The 19,138-nt window shown below is 38.6% G+C and overlaps 1 protein-coding gene across 1 annotated transcript; it reads left to right on the top strand.

Moving 5' to 3' along the window:
* The first annotated feature begins 544 nt into the window (after nucleotides 1-544).
* chrna7a (cholinergic receptor nicotinic alpha 7 subunit) lies at nucleotides 545-19,085 on the top strand. The gene is made up of 10 exons (XM_039690736.2): nucleotides 545-705; nucleotides 2,294-2,433; nucleotides 4,855-4,899; nucleotides 6,157-6,266; nucleotides 7,335-7,414; nucleotides 9,169-9,336; nucleotides 10,531-10,725; nucleotides 13,894-13,980; nucleotides 14,691-14,800; nucleotides 17,947-19,085. Exons 1-10 carry the CDS (start codon nucleotides 651-653, stop codon nucleotides 18,481-18,483), a joined length of 1,527 nt encoding a protein of 508 aa, XP_039546670.2. The 5' UTR covers nucleotides 545-650; the 3' UTR covers nucleotides 18,484-19,085.
* The last annotated feature ends 53 nt before the right edge of the window (nucleotides 19,086-19,138 follow it).

Below are 19,138 nucleotides of genomic sequence, written 5' to 3'. Positions count from 1 at the left end.
TTATGTACAGTACATGATTAAATCATCTAAATCCAACACATATTTTCAGCGCGTGAGATAACCAGCTCCATGAAAAACAGATTTTTCAAAACTGCTATTAATTTCATGTTTAATGAGCAAAAATGATGATGCCTGAATCTGATCTCAAAGTGCTGAGCAGCCGAATCTATCAGACAAGTCTCTGCTCTACACCTCCCACCAAATCTTGCGGTACCAGGAGCTGTGGAAGAGAGAGAGAGAGAGAGAGAGAGAGAGAGAGAGAGAGAGAGAGGGCGAGGGGGAAGAGAGAGAGAGAGAGAGAGAGAGAGAGAGAGAGAGAGAGATTTATTTTACTGTAAATTTGTACAATTAATTATTGTACAATTAATCTATGTATTCCAAAGCTTTGGCGGTATTGTACAGTCATGCCAATAAAGCAATTTTGAACTGAAGAGAGAGAGAGAGAGAGAGAGAGAGAGAGAGAGAGAGAGAGAGAGAGAGAGAGAGAGAGAGAGAGAGAGAGAGAGAGAGCTGGAGGGGGCGGAGCTTAGTGCTCTTTTGTTGATGCTGCTGTTTGAGACTCTATCACTTCTGCCTGTGAGATGCCGAGAGATTATAGACCACAAATATAAAAAAATAATAATATTTTTGTTAATAATTCTGATAGGAACATGCAGATTTGGGAATATACTCTTTATTTGACCACCACAGCCTGCCTATGGAGTGGTAAGAAACCTAATGGACATTTGAGTATATGTGAGCTGTGTAGAATTATGTTTTTTTGAATTATGTCAAATGTTTATGTTGGCATTTAATTTGCAAGTTTATGCGTCTGCTTTATGAATCTGCTTTAGTTTGTCCTCATTTTTGTAATTGCAATGGCTTTGCTGTATAATTAGGGTCTCGATCTGTTACCATTTTTCATCAAGTCTTTGAGTGCACTTCCATTAGTGCCCCTGAATATGCGGTTACACCGGACACTTTGTGTTTGTGCACACTATGGTCTTTCATCTCTGATGAATAACAGGTGCATCTGGAATAAAGAAAAAGCCTGACGTAATCTGGATGTCCGCTCTGTGGAATTACATTATGTGATCTTAAGTGAATTACACTGTGACTGGGAGAAAGATAGCTTAGCTAGATGAGAGATGGCGGCGAATGAACTTGAGCTAGAGTTAAAGGAGTAGTTCACTTTTGAAAAAACTTTTGCTGATAATTTACTCACCCCCATGTCATCCAAGATGTCCATGTCTTTCTTTCCTCAGTCGAAAAGAAATTAAGGTTTTTGATGAAAACATTCCAGGATTTTTCTCCTTATAATGGACTTCAATGGGAACCAGGTCCAACCGAGGTCCAAACGACAGTTAATAACAGCTTCAGATGCAGCTTCAAACGACACCAGACGATGAATAAGGGTCTTATCATGCGAAACGATCGGTTATTTCTAAGCTTATTCCAAAAATGTAACTTTTCTAAGGACAAATGCTAGCGTTTGTAACGTCACGTAATACGTAATTACGTTCAAAAGGTCACGGGCGACGTAGCCGGAAGTACAGAATCAAAATCGTCCGACATCGTTGTTTTACCTTTTAATTCCTTTTTTGTAAACAGCGTTTGAGTTAGTTTTCGCGTTCAACTTGTAAACACTCCGACTCTGTACTTCTGGCTACGTCGCCCGTGACCTTTTGAACGTAATTACGTATTACGTGACGTTGCAAACGCGCCTCACAGAATAGAGAAAGGCTAGCATTTGTCCTTAGAAAAGTTACATTTTTGGAATAAGTTTTGAAATAACCGATCGTTTCGCATGATAAGACCCTTATTCATCGTATGGTGTCGTTTAAAGACATTTGAAGCTGCATCTGAAACTCTCATTTGGACCTTGAGCCGTTTGGACCCCATTGAAGTTAATTATATGGAGAAAATCTGAATGTTTTCACCAAAAACCTTAATTTCTTTTCGACTGAAGAAAGAAAGACATGGACATCTTGGATGACATGGGGGTGAGTAAATTCAAAAGTGAACTACTCCTTTAACTTACAAAAAAAAAAACTGAATATCTTGATTAAGTTTGCTGTCCAAATCTGGCAACAAAAATAGCTAAAGCTTACTTAAGAAAAGTGCTTGAGTCTGATCGGTCCTGGAGATTTAATCACTGAAACAAACCCAGCAGAAACGCTTTGCTGAGAGTTTCAGATCAATACGAGTTCGTCTGAATGTCTCTGTTGATTCGCCAGCTCTCTCTCTCTTGAACGTCTCATTCGCTCGCAGTGAATCTGCAACCGTGTCACACTGTTCATTCATTGTCTGGCAGTGTCGCTTCAGGGAGAGCATCAGAGGAGACTCTACAGAGACCTGATGAAAGACTATAACCCACTGGAGAGACCCGTGTTCAATGACACACACTCACTCACTGTGTATTTCACCTTCAGTCTCATGCAGATCATGGACGTGGTAAGTTTATTCATTCAGTAATGAGAGACGAAACACTGAATATTCCCGGATAAAGCATGACCATGAATGATGCTTTAGGATGATCCTGGTAAATGTGTTCTGCCAGCAGGTTATATATCACAAGTCACAACAGATTTTGTGTGAACATTAATCATAAAAGTGGTTTGTCTGTGTGTTTGTTTAACAATCGTATTAATGTATGAGGTGACGAGGAGGGCCTTTTACCCCACAGACTCACGGGGTAGAACCAGCATGGGGCAAAATACATATTATTCCACACTTACACAGACTTACACACTTACACATTTACACACACTTACACACTTACTCACTTACACAGACTTACACACTTACACATTTACACACACTTACACACTTACTCACTTACACAGACTTACACACTTACACAGACTTACACATTTACACAGACTTACACATTTACACACACTTACACACTTACACAGACTTACACACTTACACAGACTTACACATTTACACACACTTACACACTTAGTCACTTACACAGACTTACAAACTTGTACACAGACTTACACATTTACACAGACTTACACATTTACACACACTTACACACTTACTCACTTACACAGACTTACAAACTTGTGCACAGACTTACACATTTACACAGACTTACACATTTACACACTTACACACTTACACACTTACTCACTTACACAGACTTACAAACTTGTGCACAGACTTACACATTTACACAGACTTACACATTTACACACTTACACACTTACACACTTACACACTTACACACTTACTCACTTACACACTTACTCACTTACACAGACTTACACACTTACACAGACTTACACATTTACACAGACTTACACATTTACACACACTTACACACTTACTCACTTACACAGACTTACACACTTACACAGACTTACACATTTACACAGACTTACACATTTACACACACTTACTCACTTACACAGACTTACACATTTACACACACTTACACACTTACTCACTTACACAGACTTACAAACTTGTACACAGACTTACACATTTACACAGACTTACACATTTACACAGACTTACACACTTACGCAGTTACACAGACTTACACACTTATACAGACTTACTTACACACATACATAGTTACACACTTACACAGACTTACAGTTACACAGACTTACACATGTACACAGTTACACAGACTTACTCACACACATACACAGTTACACACATTTACACAGACTTACACACTTACACACATACACAGCTACACATTTACACAGACTTACACACTTACACACTTACACAGGCTTACACAGTTACACACTTATAGAGACTTACACACATACACAGTTACACACATTTACACAGACTTACACACTTACACAGACTTACAGTTACACAGACTTACACACACTTACACAGTTACACAGTAACACACACCACAGGATTGATACAAATACTTTAGCCAAAATAATATGTGTTTAATAATGTTTAACTTAATGCTTAAGTTAAAACTTTTTACAAAGTGTGTACTATTTTTGGCTATTTTGACAAATAAAATAATTCATTTTTGTTAAAATATACCGGCATTAAAATGTTCATTTTAAAAATACTGGAAAAAAAAAACAATATTTAAACAAAGTAAGGATTCTGAAAGCAGTCCAATATGATGGTTTTATTATAAATATGGTGATTATTTCTAATGTAGAAACTCCCTTCTTTTCTACCTTAAGAGTTTCTTTAATAAGGGATCTTTGAGTAAACTTCGAGTATCATTTGAGTATATCTGTTTGTCGGGCCGAGTGTCCTGGTTTTTGGTAATCAAAATATGGTCACCCTAATGTATCAGTCCAATTTCAGAAGTGATTTTTAAGAAAAGTGCTGCATTTTATATTTGAGATTTATAATATGTATAATGTATAAAATGAATACCCAGATGTACCATTGAATTGTTTATAATTACATAATTTTCCCCATCATTCAACTCTTTCATTGGGGTTTTTGTCAATACTGAAAGATGTTTCATCAGCTAAACAACTGGTATTCTTTTAAACAACAGTATAATCCATATTTTTATCCCTGGCAGCCTGTTTTCATTTATTAAATATGACGTCTATAATTTCAGCTGATTTTAACATCTTTCAATCTGTAGTAACATTAAGTTTTGATTGGCCAGATAACTTAAAACATATAATATAATAAACTATTATATATTTTCATTTAATTGCAGTTAATGTGCAGTTTAGTGTCTCAAAACATTACATCCAGTTCTCACTTATATATTTTATTAAGTATATTAATTCAGTATGCTAAAGTGTACTCTTCTTGACTCTTGTGTCTGAAGAGTTATGACTATGCAAATTATGATTGTAAAACATGTCTTGGAAGTGTTTTTTATCTTATTAGTGCATCTTTGTCCATCTACAGGATGAGAAAAACCAAGTACTTACAACCAACATTTGGTTGCAGCTGGTAAGACAATAACACACTTCAAACGCTTTCACAATACACATTTTACTTCAGAAAGTACAGAGGCGTATTGCATTCACTTGAAGAAAAAAAAAATCTACTCTGTTTTTCTGAATTAACAAGTTAATTTTTCATGAGAAAATTTTTTTGCTCTGTTTTTCTGAATTAATGAGTTAATTTTTCGTGAGAAAAAAGTTTTTGCTCCGTTTTTCTGAATTAACGAGTTAATTTTTCATGAGAAAATATTTTTTTTTGCTCTTTTTCTGAATTAATGAGTTAATTTTTCATGAGAAATAATTTTTTGCTCTGTTTTTCTGAATTAACGAGTTCATTTTTCACGAGAAAAATTTTTTTTTCAGAAAAACAAGTTAATTCAGAAAAACAGAGCAAAAAAAAATCCATGAAAAATTAACTCGTTAATTCAGAAAAACAGAGCAAAATATTTTTTTCTCATGAAAAATTAACTCATTAATTCAGAAAAACAGAGCAAAATCAAAAAAATCCATGAAAAATTAACTCGTTAATTCAGAAAAACAGAGCAAAATATTTTTTTCTCATGAAAAATTAACTCATTAATTCAGAAAAACAGAGCAAAATCAAAAAAATCCATGAAAAATTAACTCATTAATTCAGAAAAACAGAGCAAAATATTTTTTTCTCATGAAAAATTAACTCATTAATTCAGAAAAACAGAGCAAAATCAAAAAAATCCATGAAAAATTAACTCATTAATTCAGAAAAACAGAGCAAATTTTTTTTTTCTCATGAAAAATTAACTCATTATTTCAGAAAAACAGAGCATTTTTTTTTTCTCATGAAAAATTAACTCATTAATTCAGAAAAACAGAGTAGATTTTTTTTCTTCAAGTGAATGCAATACGCCTCCGTAAGAAAGTCATGTTTAATGTTCATAAAATCTTAATGCATTGTTGTCACACTTAGCAGATTAGAGCTGAGCGATGATATTCTCTACATTTTGCGATGAGACAAGCATGGTGTGCCAATGAATTTGAATACCTTATTAACGGTGTTAGATCCCAGCATGTCCTTGACTTTGCTCCATAAAATATAACAGAAATTATGCATTATAATTCGTGGTCATGTTTCATGTATACAATTCAATTTATGTCCTAAGCTCTTTAGATTCTGAAGGGCATTTGATAAGAGATCTGGGTTCAGATTCAAGTTTGCACCAAGCACACATTTTAAAGTTTGACGTCGTGTGCATTATATGATCTGCAGTTTGTCTCTGTATTTTAGTACTGGTATGACTACTATCTTCAGTGGAACTCCTCTGAATATCCTGGAGTGACGAATGTGAGATTCCCTGACAGTCAGATCTGGAAGCCTGACATCTTACTTTATAACAGGTTTGTTCTTCACACAGGGAGTTATCGAAAAATTCATACGTATCCCTAAAAACCAAACGTAGCTTTTCAAGTGTAAATCCTGTACATGAAGGACTTCTCGAAGAGGGGTAAATTGCCTGGAAAGATGTGCTGGTGTAAGCTAGTGAGTTTGCACTGTGTCATGGAAAAAAGGTTTGGCCTCATTTGTTCCTGTCTGGAAAAGCAGGAGTAGATGTAGTGGAATCTGCCACAGAAAATGCAGAATCCGCCTCTACTTTGAGGTCAAATTGAACCAAATTTCAATTTCAATTTGACCACTGAAGCAAAGTTGCAATTTCGTTTGATTTATCTTTTGTAGAGCAAGACCGATATATCGGCAGACCGATATATATATTAGGCATTTTCCAAACTATCGGTATCGGCAGTTATAATGGCCGATAAATGAATATTTCAAAATTAAAATTAAAATGGACAAAACACGCTTCAACCATGTCATGAGTGTTGCAGGTAGCTTATAAGGCAATGTAGGGACTTATTATTATTTTATTTCTCAGAACATTAATATATTTTGATATTCCTCTGTTCTGTTGTGACAATAAAAGAATCAAGTTTTTTTTAAAATGCATCATCATATTATTTTAGTTAAAACTCATAAATAACTACAAATAACTAATGTTAGGGAAATCTGTTGATTTTTTGTTGCGTATTTCTGGAAAAAATAAAATAAAATAAAAATATCGGCCGATATATCGGATTTTAAAACCAACAAATATTTGCATCGGTATCGGCCTTCAAAATCCTTTATCGGTCGGGCTCTAATGTATTGGTTGTGTTGGTCTGGACAAACATGGTGTTTTCCTCAGGGATTTCTTGAACATGCCTCCATTATGTGAATGAGAATTAATATAGATGAACACATTTGAGAAATTGGAACTGCAAGGCAATTTTGATCTGACATTTTCCAGAAATCCTGTACTACAGCTGTTAGGAATTTACATTGTATTGGACTTCTCCAAAGTGTTCCCCTGAGATGTTCATAAATCACTCTTGTGCTCGTTTTAGTTGAAATGATTCTTGTGTTCTCCACAGTGCCGATGAAAGGTTCGACGCCACATTTCACACTAATGTGCTGGTCAACTCCTCTGGTGCCTGCCAATACCTCCCGCCAGGTACTGTTCAATCTAAAATATAAAAAATATATAACAGTTTGATTGTTGTGGACACCCATTTCAAGCTCAATGAACAAATAAAATGGGTAAATTTAGAATAAGGGGTTAAGTCACAATGAACGAAGTCACAACTTAAGATGTGTTCCCATTTACAGTTTGGTTTTCTTGATCCGGACCAAAGAAGAAAATAATAGGCTATAGATTTAGTCCTGGTTCACTTGACATTAACAGTCATTTTTAACACCAACCCTAAAGATTCAAAACAACTTTTTTTCACTCTTTTTTTTGGTCCTGACCGAACCAACAAGTGTGTGGAGCCAAACTTGACAAATGTGAACACACTAAAATAGGCTAAACTCTGTAAAGTCACGCATTTTTTATTGTGGAAGTAAAATGTATATGCCTATTAGTGACAAATAATCATGTTTGACAAATTGTACATTTATGCAATAATACTTTGCTTTAGCATGATGCTGAATCCACATCAGTAAGTGTCAGTAAAATGAAATCCAAAACCACGTTTGTATTGGCCAAAAGTTACCTAGTGCACATTTTAGTTAATTTCTATTAAATGAGTAGTTCACTTTTAAAAAAACTTTTGCTAAAAACATTACAGGATTTTTCTCCATATAATGGACTTCAATGGGAACCAAACGGTTCAAGGTCCAAAAGAGAGTTTCAGTGCAGCTTCAAACGACACCAGACGATGAATAAGGGAAAATGATCTTTTTTCGAGTCATTTCGTTCATTTTGTTCGTTGAATTAACCAATTGACTCGAAAAAAGATTCGCTCATTTTGATGAACGAGTTCGAACAGGAGTCACGAACGCGCATCACAGAACAGAGCAAGGCGTGCATTTGAGCTTAAAAAACTTAAACTTTTTATTTAATTTTGAAATGCATGATCATTTCGCTTGATAAGACCCTTATTCATCGTCTGGAATCGTTTAAAGCCCTTTGAACAGTTTGCACTGAAAGTGTCTTTTGGACCTTGAACCGTTTGGTTCCCATTGAAGTCCATTATATGAAGAAAATCCTGGAATGTTTTCAACAAAAACCTTAATTTCTTTTCGACTGAAGAAAGAAAGACATGGACATCTTGGATGACATGGGGGTGAGTAAATTATCAGCAAAAGTTTTTTTTTTTTAAAGTGAACTACTCCTTTAATTGTGCTTATATGGAAAGCTAAATATGTTACTGGTCTAAAGAGTTGAAAATCTCTTTGATGTGAATGTAGATTTGCCCGTTCAGCATTCCCCTCCAGTTTTCTCCTCTTGTTTCTTACCGTGAAAGCTGGAGCCGGCTCTATCCCGACCTGAGGTAGACATTTGATTTATGAGGAGATGTAGTCCTGGCAGTGACTTTGCAGTAAATTATCGAAGTGGTGACATTGAAGAGATTGCCTTCTCCTGAACCTCCACAAAGCTTTATCAGAAGCCTACTTATGCTTTATGGGAATGAAAGCACTGAAGCATCCAAGCTAAATTACAAGCGTATGTCTTTACTGCCACCTTCAATTTACGTTGTGGCAGCCGCCTCATTGAACAGTTCCCCAAATGTTCATTTTCATCACTGTTATGGTTCGCATAAATCGAATTTTCACATTTTTGCATGAGATGTAATTTTATAATAATAATAGTAGTGATGATCAATGATAAGCATTTGGTTTTTTTTATTATAGTCAGGCTTAAAGTGCCCTCAGAAGAAGATCCGATTGATTTCCCTCCACTGAAAATCACATTAATGTTCACAGGGATATTCAAGAGCACCTGCTACATCGACGTCCGCTGGTTCCCCTTTGACCTTCAGAGGTGTGATCTGAAATTCGGCTCCTGGACGTATGGCGGGTGGTCTCTGGACCTGCAGATGATTGATGCTGACATCACAGGATATATCGCTAATGGAGAGTGGGACCTTGTGGGTAAGGTGATGTACTGTAAAACAAAATGATGCATGTTGTTATTTGGTATTTTATTGCTTTCCTTACTGACACTTCCCTTGTGAAAAAGAAGTGCCCTTAAAATCTATTTTAAAAAATGATACTTGTAGATAATATAATATTAATACAATTAAAAGCTACACTCTAAAAAATGCTGGGTTATTTCAATATGGACAAACCCAAATGTTGGGTTAAAAATGTAATGTACAGTTGAAAGTGAAAGTGAAGAATTTTTAACCCAACATTTGGGTTTGCCCATATTTTACCCAATTTTGGGTTAAAACAACCCAGCATTGTTTAGAGTGCACTTTCATGTCTGTTTCTTTAAGACGTGCAGTTTTGTAATAATGTTTAAAAATTAAAAGTTTAAATGTAAAATGTATTTTGTTTAAAGTAGGGCTGTGAAACGATTAATCGCATCCAAAATAAAAGTTTGTGTTTACATAGTATATGTGTGTGTAGTGTGAATTATTATTTTGTATATAAATACACACACATGCTCGTATATATTTAAGAAATATTTGCATGCGTATACTTTATAAATATTTATACAAAATTAATATTATACATGATATATTAATAACACATTTTCTTAAATATATACATGCATGTGTGTATATTTATATGAACAAAATAATTAGATACACTACTACACACACATATATTATGTAAACACAAACTTTTATTTTGGATGCGATTAATCGCGATTAATCGTTTCACAGCCCTAGTTTAAAGATGCTTTACACTTTCTTGAATGTTGACTAACATGCTAAAGTTGATTCTAGCATTTTAACATGCAATATGCAAAACGAAAATTTAATTTATTCTACAGTAGATTCATGCATTCTTATTTATTATCAACACTTGAATGTGGGTTAGTTTCATTCAGCAAAACGTCTAGTGGTTTAAAAGAATAAAGTCAAATGTGCCTTTTAGTGTGCCCTGTTGTACCCTACTCTCTATTTTTTTTTTTATTAAGTTTGCTAAAGTTTACTTCTTTCGGGGAGAGGCTGGGTTGTTTAACTATGACATTATCACATTACACTTTGAATTTATGGCGATATTAAGAATTGGTGCACTGACCTTAAACCTTGTGACAGTCACAGCCCAGAAACGGGTTTGAATGGTCATTGCACAAAACATTAACTTTAAGGTTACCAATTATCTGTAACTCAGAGGTTCCAGGTCGAAGGAATGAGAAATTCTACGACTGCTGTAAGGAGCCGTACCCAGACGTGACGTTCACCGTGGTGATGCGGAGACGGACGTTGTACTACGGACTGAATCTGCTCATTCCCTGTGTGCTCATCTCCACTCTGGCTCTACTCGTCTTCCTGTTGCCGGCCGACTCAGGAGAGAAGATCTCTCTCGGTGAGATAGACACTCTGTCATCATTTTAAAATGTTAATGCTAGATGTGATGTTAATGAATTGTGTTCATTCAAGTGTGCATTTACAAATCTGTAAATAGTTTGATATGTCACGCCTTGCCTTGAATTTTGGGGAAAGGAAAACAGAGTTTCTTCAAGGGATGCAAGATATATCGGTCAGCATATCGGTATCGGCTGTTTTCATCCCGATAAGAAAATTTGGCTGATATGTTAAAGCTGATAAGTAATGTATTATTTCCTTCAGCTGAGACGGTGGTTTTGGTTTTGAATTGCTTGAAATATGATTGGAATCTCTTAAAAACAGTAAAAATACAGTAAAGTGCAACATATTCAGTGCAAGTCTGTCATATAGGCTACATAAAATTATAATAAGAACATTACAATTGTGTGTTTGAGACATGGCTTTTAATGGTGAGATTTATGTTTTTGTAATTAGGCTCTCAAAAAATGTGGGTTTTTGATTTATCAGCTAATATATCGGTTATCGGCTTTCAAATCTAAAAAATTATCGGTATCGGACAAAATTTTCATACTGGCGTCTGCCACAGAGTTTCTACAAGGGATGGAAGATATATCGGCCACCATATCGGTATCGGCTGTTTTGAACCCCGATAAGAAACCTGTTTTCAACCCGATGAGATTTATCAGCTAATATATCGGTTATCGGCTTTGAAATCTAAAGAATTATCGGTATCAGACAAAATTTTCATACTGGCGTCTGCCACAGAGTTTCTACAAGGGATGCAAGATATATCGGCCACCATATCGGTATCGGCTGTTTTGAACCCCGATAAGAAACCTGTTTTCAACCCGATAAGATTTATCAGCTAATATATCGGTTATCGGCTTTCAAATCTAAAGAATTATCGGTATCGGCCAAAATTTTCATTCAGGCGCATGATTGTCTCTAGTTTCTAGCTTCCACTCAACATCCTTGCCTTGAATTTTGGGGAAAGGTAAACAGAGTTTCTACAAGGGATGCAAGATATATCGGCCTCCATATCGGTATCGGCTGTTTTCATCCCGATAAGAAAATTTGGCTGATATGTCATAAGTAATGAATTATTTCCTTCAGCTGAGACGGTGGTTTTGGTTCTGAATTGCTTGAAATATGATTGGAATCTCTTAAAAACAGTAAAAATACAGTATAGTGCAACATATTCAGTGCAAATCTGTCATATAGGCTACATAAAATTATAATAAGAACATTATAATTGTGTGTTTGAGACATGGCTTTTAATGGTGAGATTTATGTTTTTGTAGATTTATCAGCCATCGGCTTTCAAATCTAAAGAATTATCGTATCGGCCAGCATTTTCATACAGGTGCATCTCTAGTTTCTACCTTCCACTCCACGTGGGAAATCATCAAGACATTAAGTGGCATTTCCACCATTAGGCCTAACCGTTCTCATTGCGTTCTCTATGGTTTCAATTTCCTCCTCCTTGGTGGAAAATCAGCTTTTAAAAAACATAACGCACTTCACCTTTAAAGGTGTTTATTACGGGAAGCTCACTCTTATACTGCTGTAAACATAAGAGCATAAATGTCACATTTGACATTTTAAAAATCACTTTATTTCTCACATCGGCAGACTTATCCTTCCTTTTTTGCTGACTTAGTGAAATTTCCACATTTAAACCAACACCAAATGAAATTCACTTTGGCACAGGCACACGATTTATGCGACCATCCCTGTAAGCTACTGTAAGTGGCGTGTAGTGAGATTGATGCAGTCGGAGAGCTCTCAAGGACCTCTGTTTATCAGGCCTGCTGGATTTATTATAAAGGCTCCTGCCACAGTGAGCGAGAGAGCGCTCTGGAAGAGACTGAACCTCAAATCACTGCAGAACACGATTTATTTTTTTCATTTTGTCATTCCTAAATGGTATTAGTGTGATGAAGATGCCAGCATTACTTTGCACAGAGTGAGTCGTTGGCCATTGCTCTGAGATCAATACTCTAAATACCAGCAATTACGACAGTACATTTAAGTTTCATCTTTTATAGCTCTTCTTATTTTATCTTATCTACTGTGATTAGAACACTAAATTATGATATTTTATAGTAAAAAAAAAATATGACTTAAGCCTGACTGCTTTTTTGCATTCTCTTGGATCATCTTGACAGTAATAGACTATATCGGACTAGTTGTTACTTTTAACCTCTAATATAATAATAATGCTTTATATGAGTATACATCAGTGTTGTAGTACTCGGACTCGGTCTCGAGACCATATTTTAATGGTCTTGGTCTTGTCATGGACTCGTGTGCATTTGGACTCGGAATTGACTCGTACTCGAAACATTTTTTTTTTTAGGACTCGGACTTATTCCCGAATTCAAAACATTCAAAATATTTTTCATGATTATTAATGTATTTTAATAAAATATTTCTTTAAATTGATTGACTCGCCCAGTGATTGGTGATTTTCTAGTGCGCAACTGCGCATGACAAATTGTAATAAAATTACTTTTAACACCACCTACTATGTGGCCTTTTTACCCTAAACTGATCATATTTTTTAAACTCTAAGTAAATTCAGTAAAATAAAAAAAGGATTTCTCTAAGCAAATAAAAGTAAATTAGGTAATCAACCCTCACTGGTCTCGGTCTCGACTCGGACTCGACCATCTCTGGTCTTGGACTCGACTCGGACTCGACTCTCTCTGGACTCGGTCTCGACTCGGACTCGAGTGAGGTGGTCTCGACTACAACACTGGTATACATACATGTATTCAGTTCATTGAAACTGTAGATGGCACTAGATCGGTTCTTTACATGCAATCTACAGGTAATCACATCATTACTGCATGGCACAAGCTGACTGGCCTCTGCTAAATCTCCAGCCAATGAGATAGCTTGCTCATCATTTCAATAGCCTGGTTCAGTGTTCACTGTAAGAACAGTGAGACCCTCCACCTCCCCAGATCCACATGCCTAGATCCAGATTAACATTTGCATATTCGTGCGGCAGCGGCACGAATAAAAGCGCAATATATAATCACATGCTAAAACTATTCAGAGAGTTAAAATAGCTCTTTTGAGCACTCACTCAAGCTTCATTTTTATCTGTCGTCAGTGTTGTGATTTCATATCAAAACTGTCAGTGTTGGAGAAAGTAATATATATATTTTATTATTGTCAGGGATCACAGTCCTGCTCTCACTGACAGTTTTCATGCTTCTGGTAGCAGAGATAATGCCGGCGACATCCGACTCTGTACCCTTAATAGGTAAGTCCAATATGTAATAATGATTTGTAATCAAGTCGTTTTGTTGTTGTTTTAACTTTATACCTGCATACTTTATAATAATTTACTTGGTTTAATCACTTTGCAAAGCCTTTATAAATCACTGTAAAGGAGAACTTTCTTTTAGGAGTAAAACTGTGAGTTTGGAGCTGTATTTGTATAACTTGGACAAAGACATTCAGGAACACGTATAAACAATGATTCAAATGACTCTGTTGAAGCAGTTCATTGATACAATTCAAATCTTAAAAACAGGACTTGCAGATAATTTAATATTAATAAAATAAAAGGCCACTTAAGTGTACTTAGAGTACACTTTAGACATTGTTTCTTAACACGTTTTTAAAAAGTGTACTTTAATGTCTAATTATAAAAAAAAATGTTTTACTTTAAAGTAAATTTAAATTATGTTTTAATAATATTTTGTCATGGTACTAAACTAACATAGTAACACACGTTAAGTACTTGTTCATAAATGTTACTCTATGTACATTTAAGCATTGAAATAATGTTAAAGAACTAAATTAAAGTTGTTTCATAATTGATGAATTTTGCAACACTGTTATTTTCCTGTTTGCTTTGAAAACATCTGTATTGTCTAAAGTACTATACAAATAAATGTAATTATTTTTTTTATCTTAAATGGGTTTTTCTTTAGTTTGTTAATATAATTCTCTTTATCCTCTGATTAGCTCAATATTTCGCCACCACCATGGTTATTGTTGGACTGTCTGTGATAGCCACAGTCTGGGTATTACAGTATCACTACCATGATCCGGATGGAGGAAAAATGCCTAAATGGGTGAGACTCTTGTTCTTGCTTTTTATTTCTTCTTACCATATAGACCCATGTTGACACTCTGACAACATGGTTAGTTCATGTTAACTAATTTTGCTGTAAACGTGAATTGATACATTAGTAGACTCGAGTCGAGACCAAGTCTTTGAAGGGTCGAGTCCAAGTCAAGACCGAGTCTTTGAAGGGTCGAGTCAGAGTCCAGACCGAGTCTTTGAAGGGTCGAGTCCGAGTCGAGACCGAGTCTTTGAAGGGTCGAGTCAGAGTCCAGACCGAGTCTTTGAAGGGTCGAGTCCGAGTCGAGACCGAGTCTTTGAAGGGTCAAGTCCGAGTCGAGACCGAGTCTTTGAAGGGTCGAGTCCGAGTCCAGACTGAGTCGAGACCGAGACTTTGAAGGGTCAAGTCCGAGTCGAGACCGAGTCTTTGAAGGGTCGAGTCCGAGTCGAGACCGAGTCTTTGAAGGGTCGAGTCCGAGTCGAGACGAGTCTTTGAAGGGTCGAGTCCGAGTCGAGACGAGTCTTTGAAGGGTCGAGTCCAAGTCAAGACCGAGTCTTTGAAGGGTCGAGTCAGAGTCCAGACCGAGTCTTTGAAGGGTCGAGTCCGAGTCGAGACCGAGTCTTTGAAGGGTCAAGTCCGAGTCGAGACCGAGTCTTTGAAGGGTCGAGTCCGAGTCCAGACTGAGTCGAGACCGAGACTTTGAAGGGTCAAGTCCGAGTCGAGACCGAGTCTTTGAAGGGTCGAGTCCGAGTCGAGACCGAGTCTTTGAAGGGTCGAGCCCGAGTCGAGACCGAGTCTTTGAAGGGTCGAGTCCGAGTCGAGACCGAGTCTTTGAAGGGTCGAGTCCGAGTCGAGACGAGTCTTTGAAGGGTCGAGTCCAAGTCAAGACCGAGTCTTTGAAGGGTCGAGTCCGAGTCCAGACCGAGTCTTTGAAGGGTCGAGTCCAAGTCAAGACCGAGTCTTTGAAGGGTCGAGTCCGAGTCGAGACAGAGTCTTTGAAGGGTCAAGTCCGAGTCGAGACCGAGTCTTTGAAGGGTCGAGTCCGAGTCCAGACTGAGTCGAGACCGAGACTTTGAAGGGTCAAGTCCGAGTCGAGACCGAGTCTTTGAAGGGTCGAGTCCGAGTCGAGACCGAGTCTTTGAAGGGTCGAGTCCGAGTCGAGACGAGTCTTTGAAGGGTCGAGTCAGAGTCCAGACCGAGTCTTTGAAGGGTCGAGTCCGAGTCGAGACCGAGTCTTTGAAGGGTCAAGTCCGAGTCGAGACCGAGTCTTTGAAGGGTCGAGTCCGAGTCCAGACTGAGTCGAGACCGAGACTTTGAAGGGTCAAGTCCGAGTCGAGACCGAGTCTTTGAAGGGTCGAGTCCGAGTCGAGACCGAGTCTTTGAAGGGTCGAGCCCGAGTCGAGACCGAGTCTTTGAAGGGTCGAGTCCGAGTCGAGACCGAGTCTTTGAAGGGTCGAGTCCGAGTCGAGACGAGTCTTTGAAGGGTCGAGTCCAAGTCAAGACCGAGTCTTTGAAGGGTCGAGTCCGAGTCCAGACCGAGTCTTTGAAGGGTCGAGTCCGAGTCCAGACCGAGTCTTTGAAGGGTCGAGTCCAAGTCAAGACCGAGTCTTTGAAGGGTCGAGTCCGAGTCCAGACCGAGTCTTTGAAGGGTCGAGTCCAAGTCAAGACCGAGTCTTTGAAGGGTCGAGTCCGAGTCGAGACAGAGTCTTTGAAGGGTCGAGCCCGAGTCGAGACAGAGTCTTTGAAGGGTCGAGTCCGAGTCCAGACCGAGTCTTTGAAGGGTCGAGTCCGAGTCGAGACCGAGTCTTTGAAGGGTCAAGTCCGAGTCGAGACCGAGTCTTTGAAGGGTCGAGTCCGAGTCCAGACTGAGTCGAGACCGAGACTTTGAAGGGTCAAGTCCGAGTCGAGACCGAGACTTTGAAGGGTCGAGTCCGAGTCCAGACTGAGTCGAGACCGAGACTTTGAAGGGTCAAGTCCGAGTCGAGACCGAGACTTTGAAGGGTCGAGTCCGAGTCGAGACGAGTCTTTGAAGGGTCGAGTCCGAGTCAAGACCGAGTCTTTGAAGGGTCGAGTCCGAGTCGAGACGAGTCTTTGAAGGGTCGAGTCCGAGTCGAGACGAGTCTTTGAAGGGTCGAGTCCGAGTCGAGACCGAGTCTTTGAAGGGTCGAGTCCGAGTCGAGACTGAGTCTTTGAAGGGTCCAGTCCAAGTCAAGCCCGAGTCTTTGAAGGGTCAAGTCCGAGTCGAGACCGAGACTTTGAAGGGTCGAGTCCGAGTCGAGACCGAGTCTTTGAAGGGTCGAGTCCGAGTCGAGACCGAGTCTTTGAAGGGTCGAGTCCGAGTCGAGATGGAGTCTTTGAAGGGTCGAGTCCGAGTCGAGACCGAGTCTTTAAAGGGTCAAGTCCGAGTCGAGACCGAGTCTTTGAAGGGTCGAGTCCGAGTCGAGACCGAGTCTTCGAAGGGTCAAGTCAAAGTCAAGCCCGAGTCTTTGAAGGGTCGAGTCCGAGTCGAGACCAAGTCTTTGAAGGGTCGAGTCCGAGTCGAGACCGAGTCTTTGAAGGGTCGAGTCCAAGTCGAGACCGAGTCTTTGAAGGGTCGAGTCCGAGTCGAGACCGAGTCTTTGAAGGGTCAAGTCCGAGTCGAGACCGAGTCTTTGAAGGGTCGAGTCCGAGTCTTTGAACGAGTCTTTGAAGGGTCGAGTCCGAGTCGAGACCGAATCTTTAAGGGGTCGAGTCCGAGTCGAGACCGAGTCTTTGAAGGAACAAGTCCGAGACAAGTCCGAGAAAGCAGAAATCGAGAATGGAGACCGGTCTCGAGTACTACATCACTACTGATTTGCGTCTCATATAGAGAGAGAAAGCGAGAGAGAGAAGACACTGTGTAAAAGGTCCATGACCGTTCATTCATTTTTCGATTTAAAATTGAAAGTAGAAAATGAGAAACTACTCATTTATTAGTTTTTCATTTTATCAAAAACAAACAAACAAACAAAAAACGAGAATTCAGATGCGAGATAACCTGAAATAATCAGCTAATAGATTTCTGGCACATAGGTTGTCGAACCCATGCCGATATGGCTTAAATTCAAATCCCATGACTTTTCCAGGTTTTCCATGACCATACGAACCCTATATTCAATGGTGATTTTCCCTGTTAGACCCGTGTGGTGCTGTTGAACTGGTGCGCGTGGTTCCTGCGGATGAAGAGGCCTGGCGAGGACAGAGTTCGCTCAGCTTGTCACAATAAGCATCCGCGCAGCAGCGTCTCCAGCGTGGATCTGAACATCAGCACTGGAGCCACACAGTCCACCAATGGCAACCTGCTGTACATCGGCTTCCGTGGGATGGACACTCTTCACTACGCCACTTCCCCGGATTCAGGGGTGATCTGCAGTCGACTCGTCGCCTCGGGAGAGGAAGATGTGCTTCTCCCTGGAGCTCCGGCGTCTTCTGTTAGCAGCGGCCCTAGCGAAACTGAACTCTCCAAAATCTTGGATGAGGTTCGGTACATCGCCAAACGCTTCCGGGACCAAGACGAGGAAGAGACTTTGTGTAACGAGTGGAAGTTTGCAGCTTCTGTCATTGACCGTCTTTGTCTCATGGCCTTTTCCCTGTTCACCATTCTCTGCACCATTGGTATCTTAATGTCTGCCCCAAACTTCGTAGAGGCCATATCCAAGGATTTCTTCACCTGAGGCCAAGGCCCTATTGTAGTTATTTTTACTTCTCAGAGCCTCTTAAGTGTAAAAATATACTTATTTTATAGATTAACACTCTAAAATTTGACATGAAGGAAATAGTTCACCCAAGAACTGGAAGTGAGCAGAGTGAACATTCAGCTCAATGTCTCCTTTTGGTTTTCACGCAACAAAGGCAATTACGACATGAGGGTGAGAAAATGATTCATTAAATGATGAACCGGTCCTTCAAGACAGGTTTCAACGTAGTGTTTGTGTAGTAGTGGCTCTATAAATGTGATGTATCAATTGTAGTGTGAACCAGAGACAAGACTAGCCTCATATGCACTTTATAAAAGTGTGTTTGTTTTTTTATTAGTTAACTATTTGCTCCACCTAAAGAACATGCATTCATACATTTCCTGTCTTGTTGTGTCTGCCATCATGCTTTGTCTGTCACTGCTGTTGTATATCTTCAAGCTCGTGTCTTTATTCCAGTGTGTAACTGCTGGTGAATCAGTCAGTGTATGTGATGATATGAAGGTGGAGATTGCAGCCTATTTTTTCTTTTAAAATATTGTACAGTATAATGACAAATAAACTTATTTTTGTAGGTTGCATCTGATTTCTCAGACTTATGAAATGTATTGAAACATATTCATGCTCAATGGAA

Source organism: Pimephales promelas, chromosome 1 (genome assembly GCF_988280905.1).
Source record: "Pimephales promelas chromosome 1, fPimPro1.hap1.1, whole genome shotgun sequence".
NCBI lineage: Eukaryota > Metazoa > Chordata > Actinopteri > Cypriniformes > Leuciscidae > Pimephales > Pimephales promelas.
Note: the sequence above shows the minus strand (reverse complement) of the source record. Positions and strands in the feature narration are given on the sequence as shown.

What these genes read in the sequence shown, in the direction of transcription:
- chrna7a (XM_039690736.2), top strand. Translation starts at nt 651, where the DNA reads ATGCAGATTTGGGAATATACTCTTTATTTGACCACCACAGCCTGCCTA. An exon ending in CCAACATTTGGTTGCAGCTG is followed by an intron (nt 4,900 to 6,156) that starts GTAAGACAATAA and finishes TCTGTATTTTAG; the next exon opens with TACTGGTATGACTACTATCT. An exon ending in GACATCTTACTTTATAACAG is followed by an intron (nt 6,267 to 7,334) that starts GTTTGTTCTTCA and finishes TGTTCTCCACAG; the next exon opens with TGCCGATGAAAGGTTCGACG.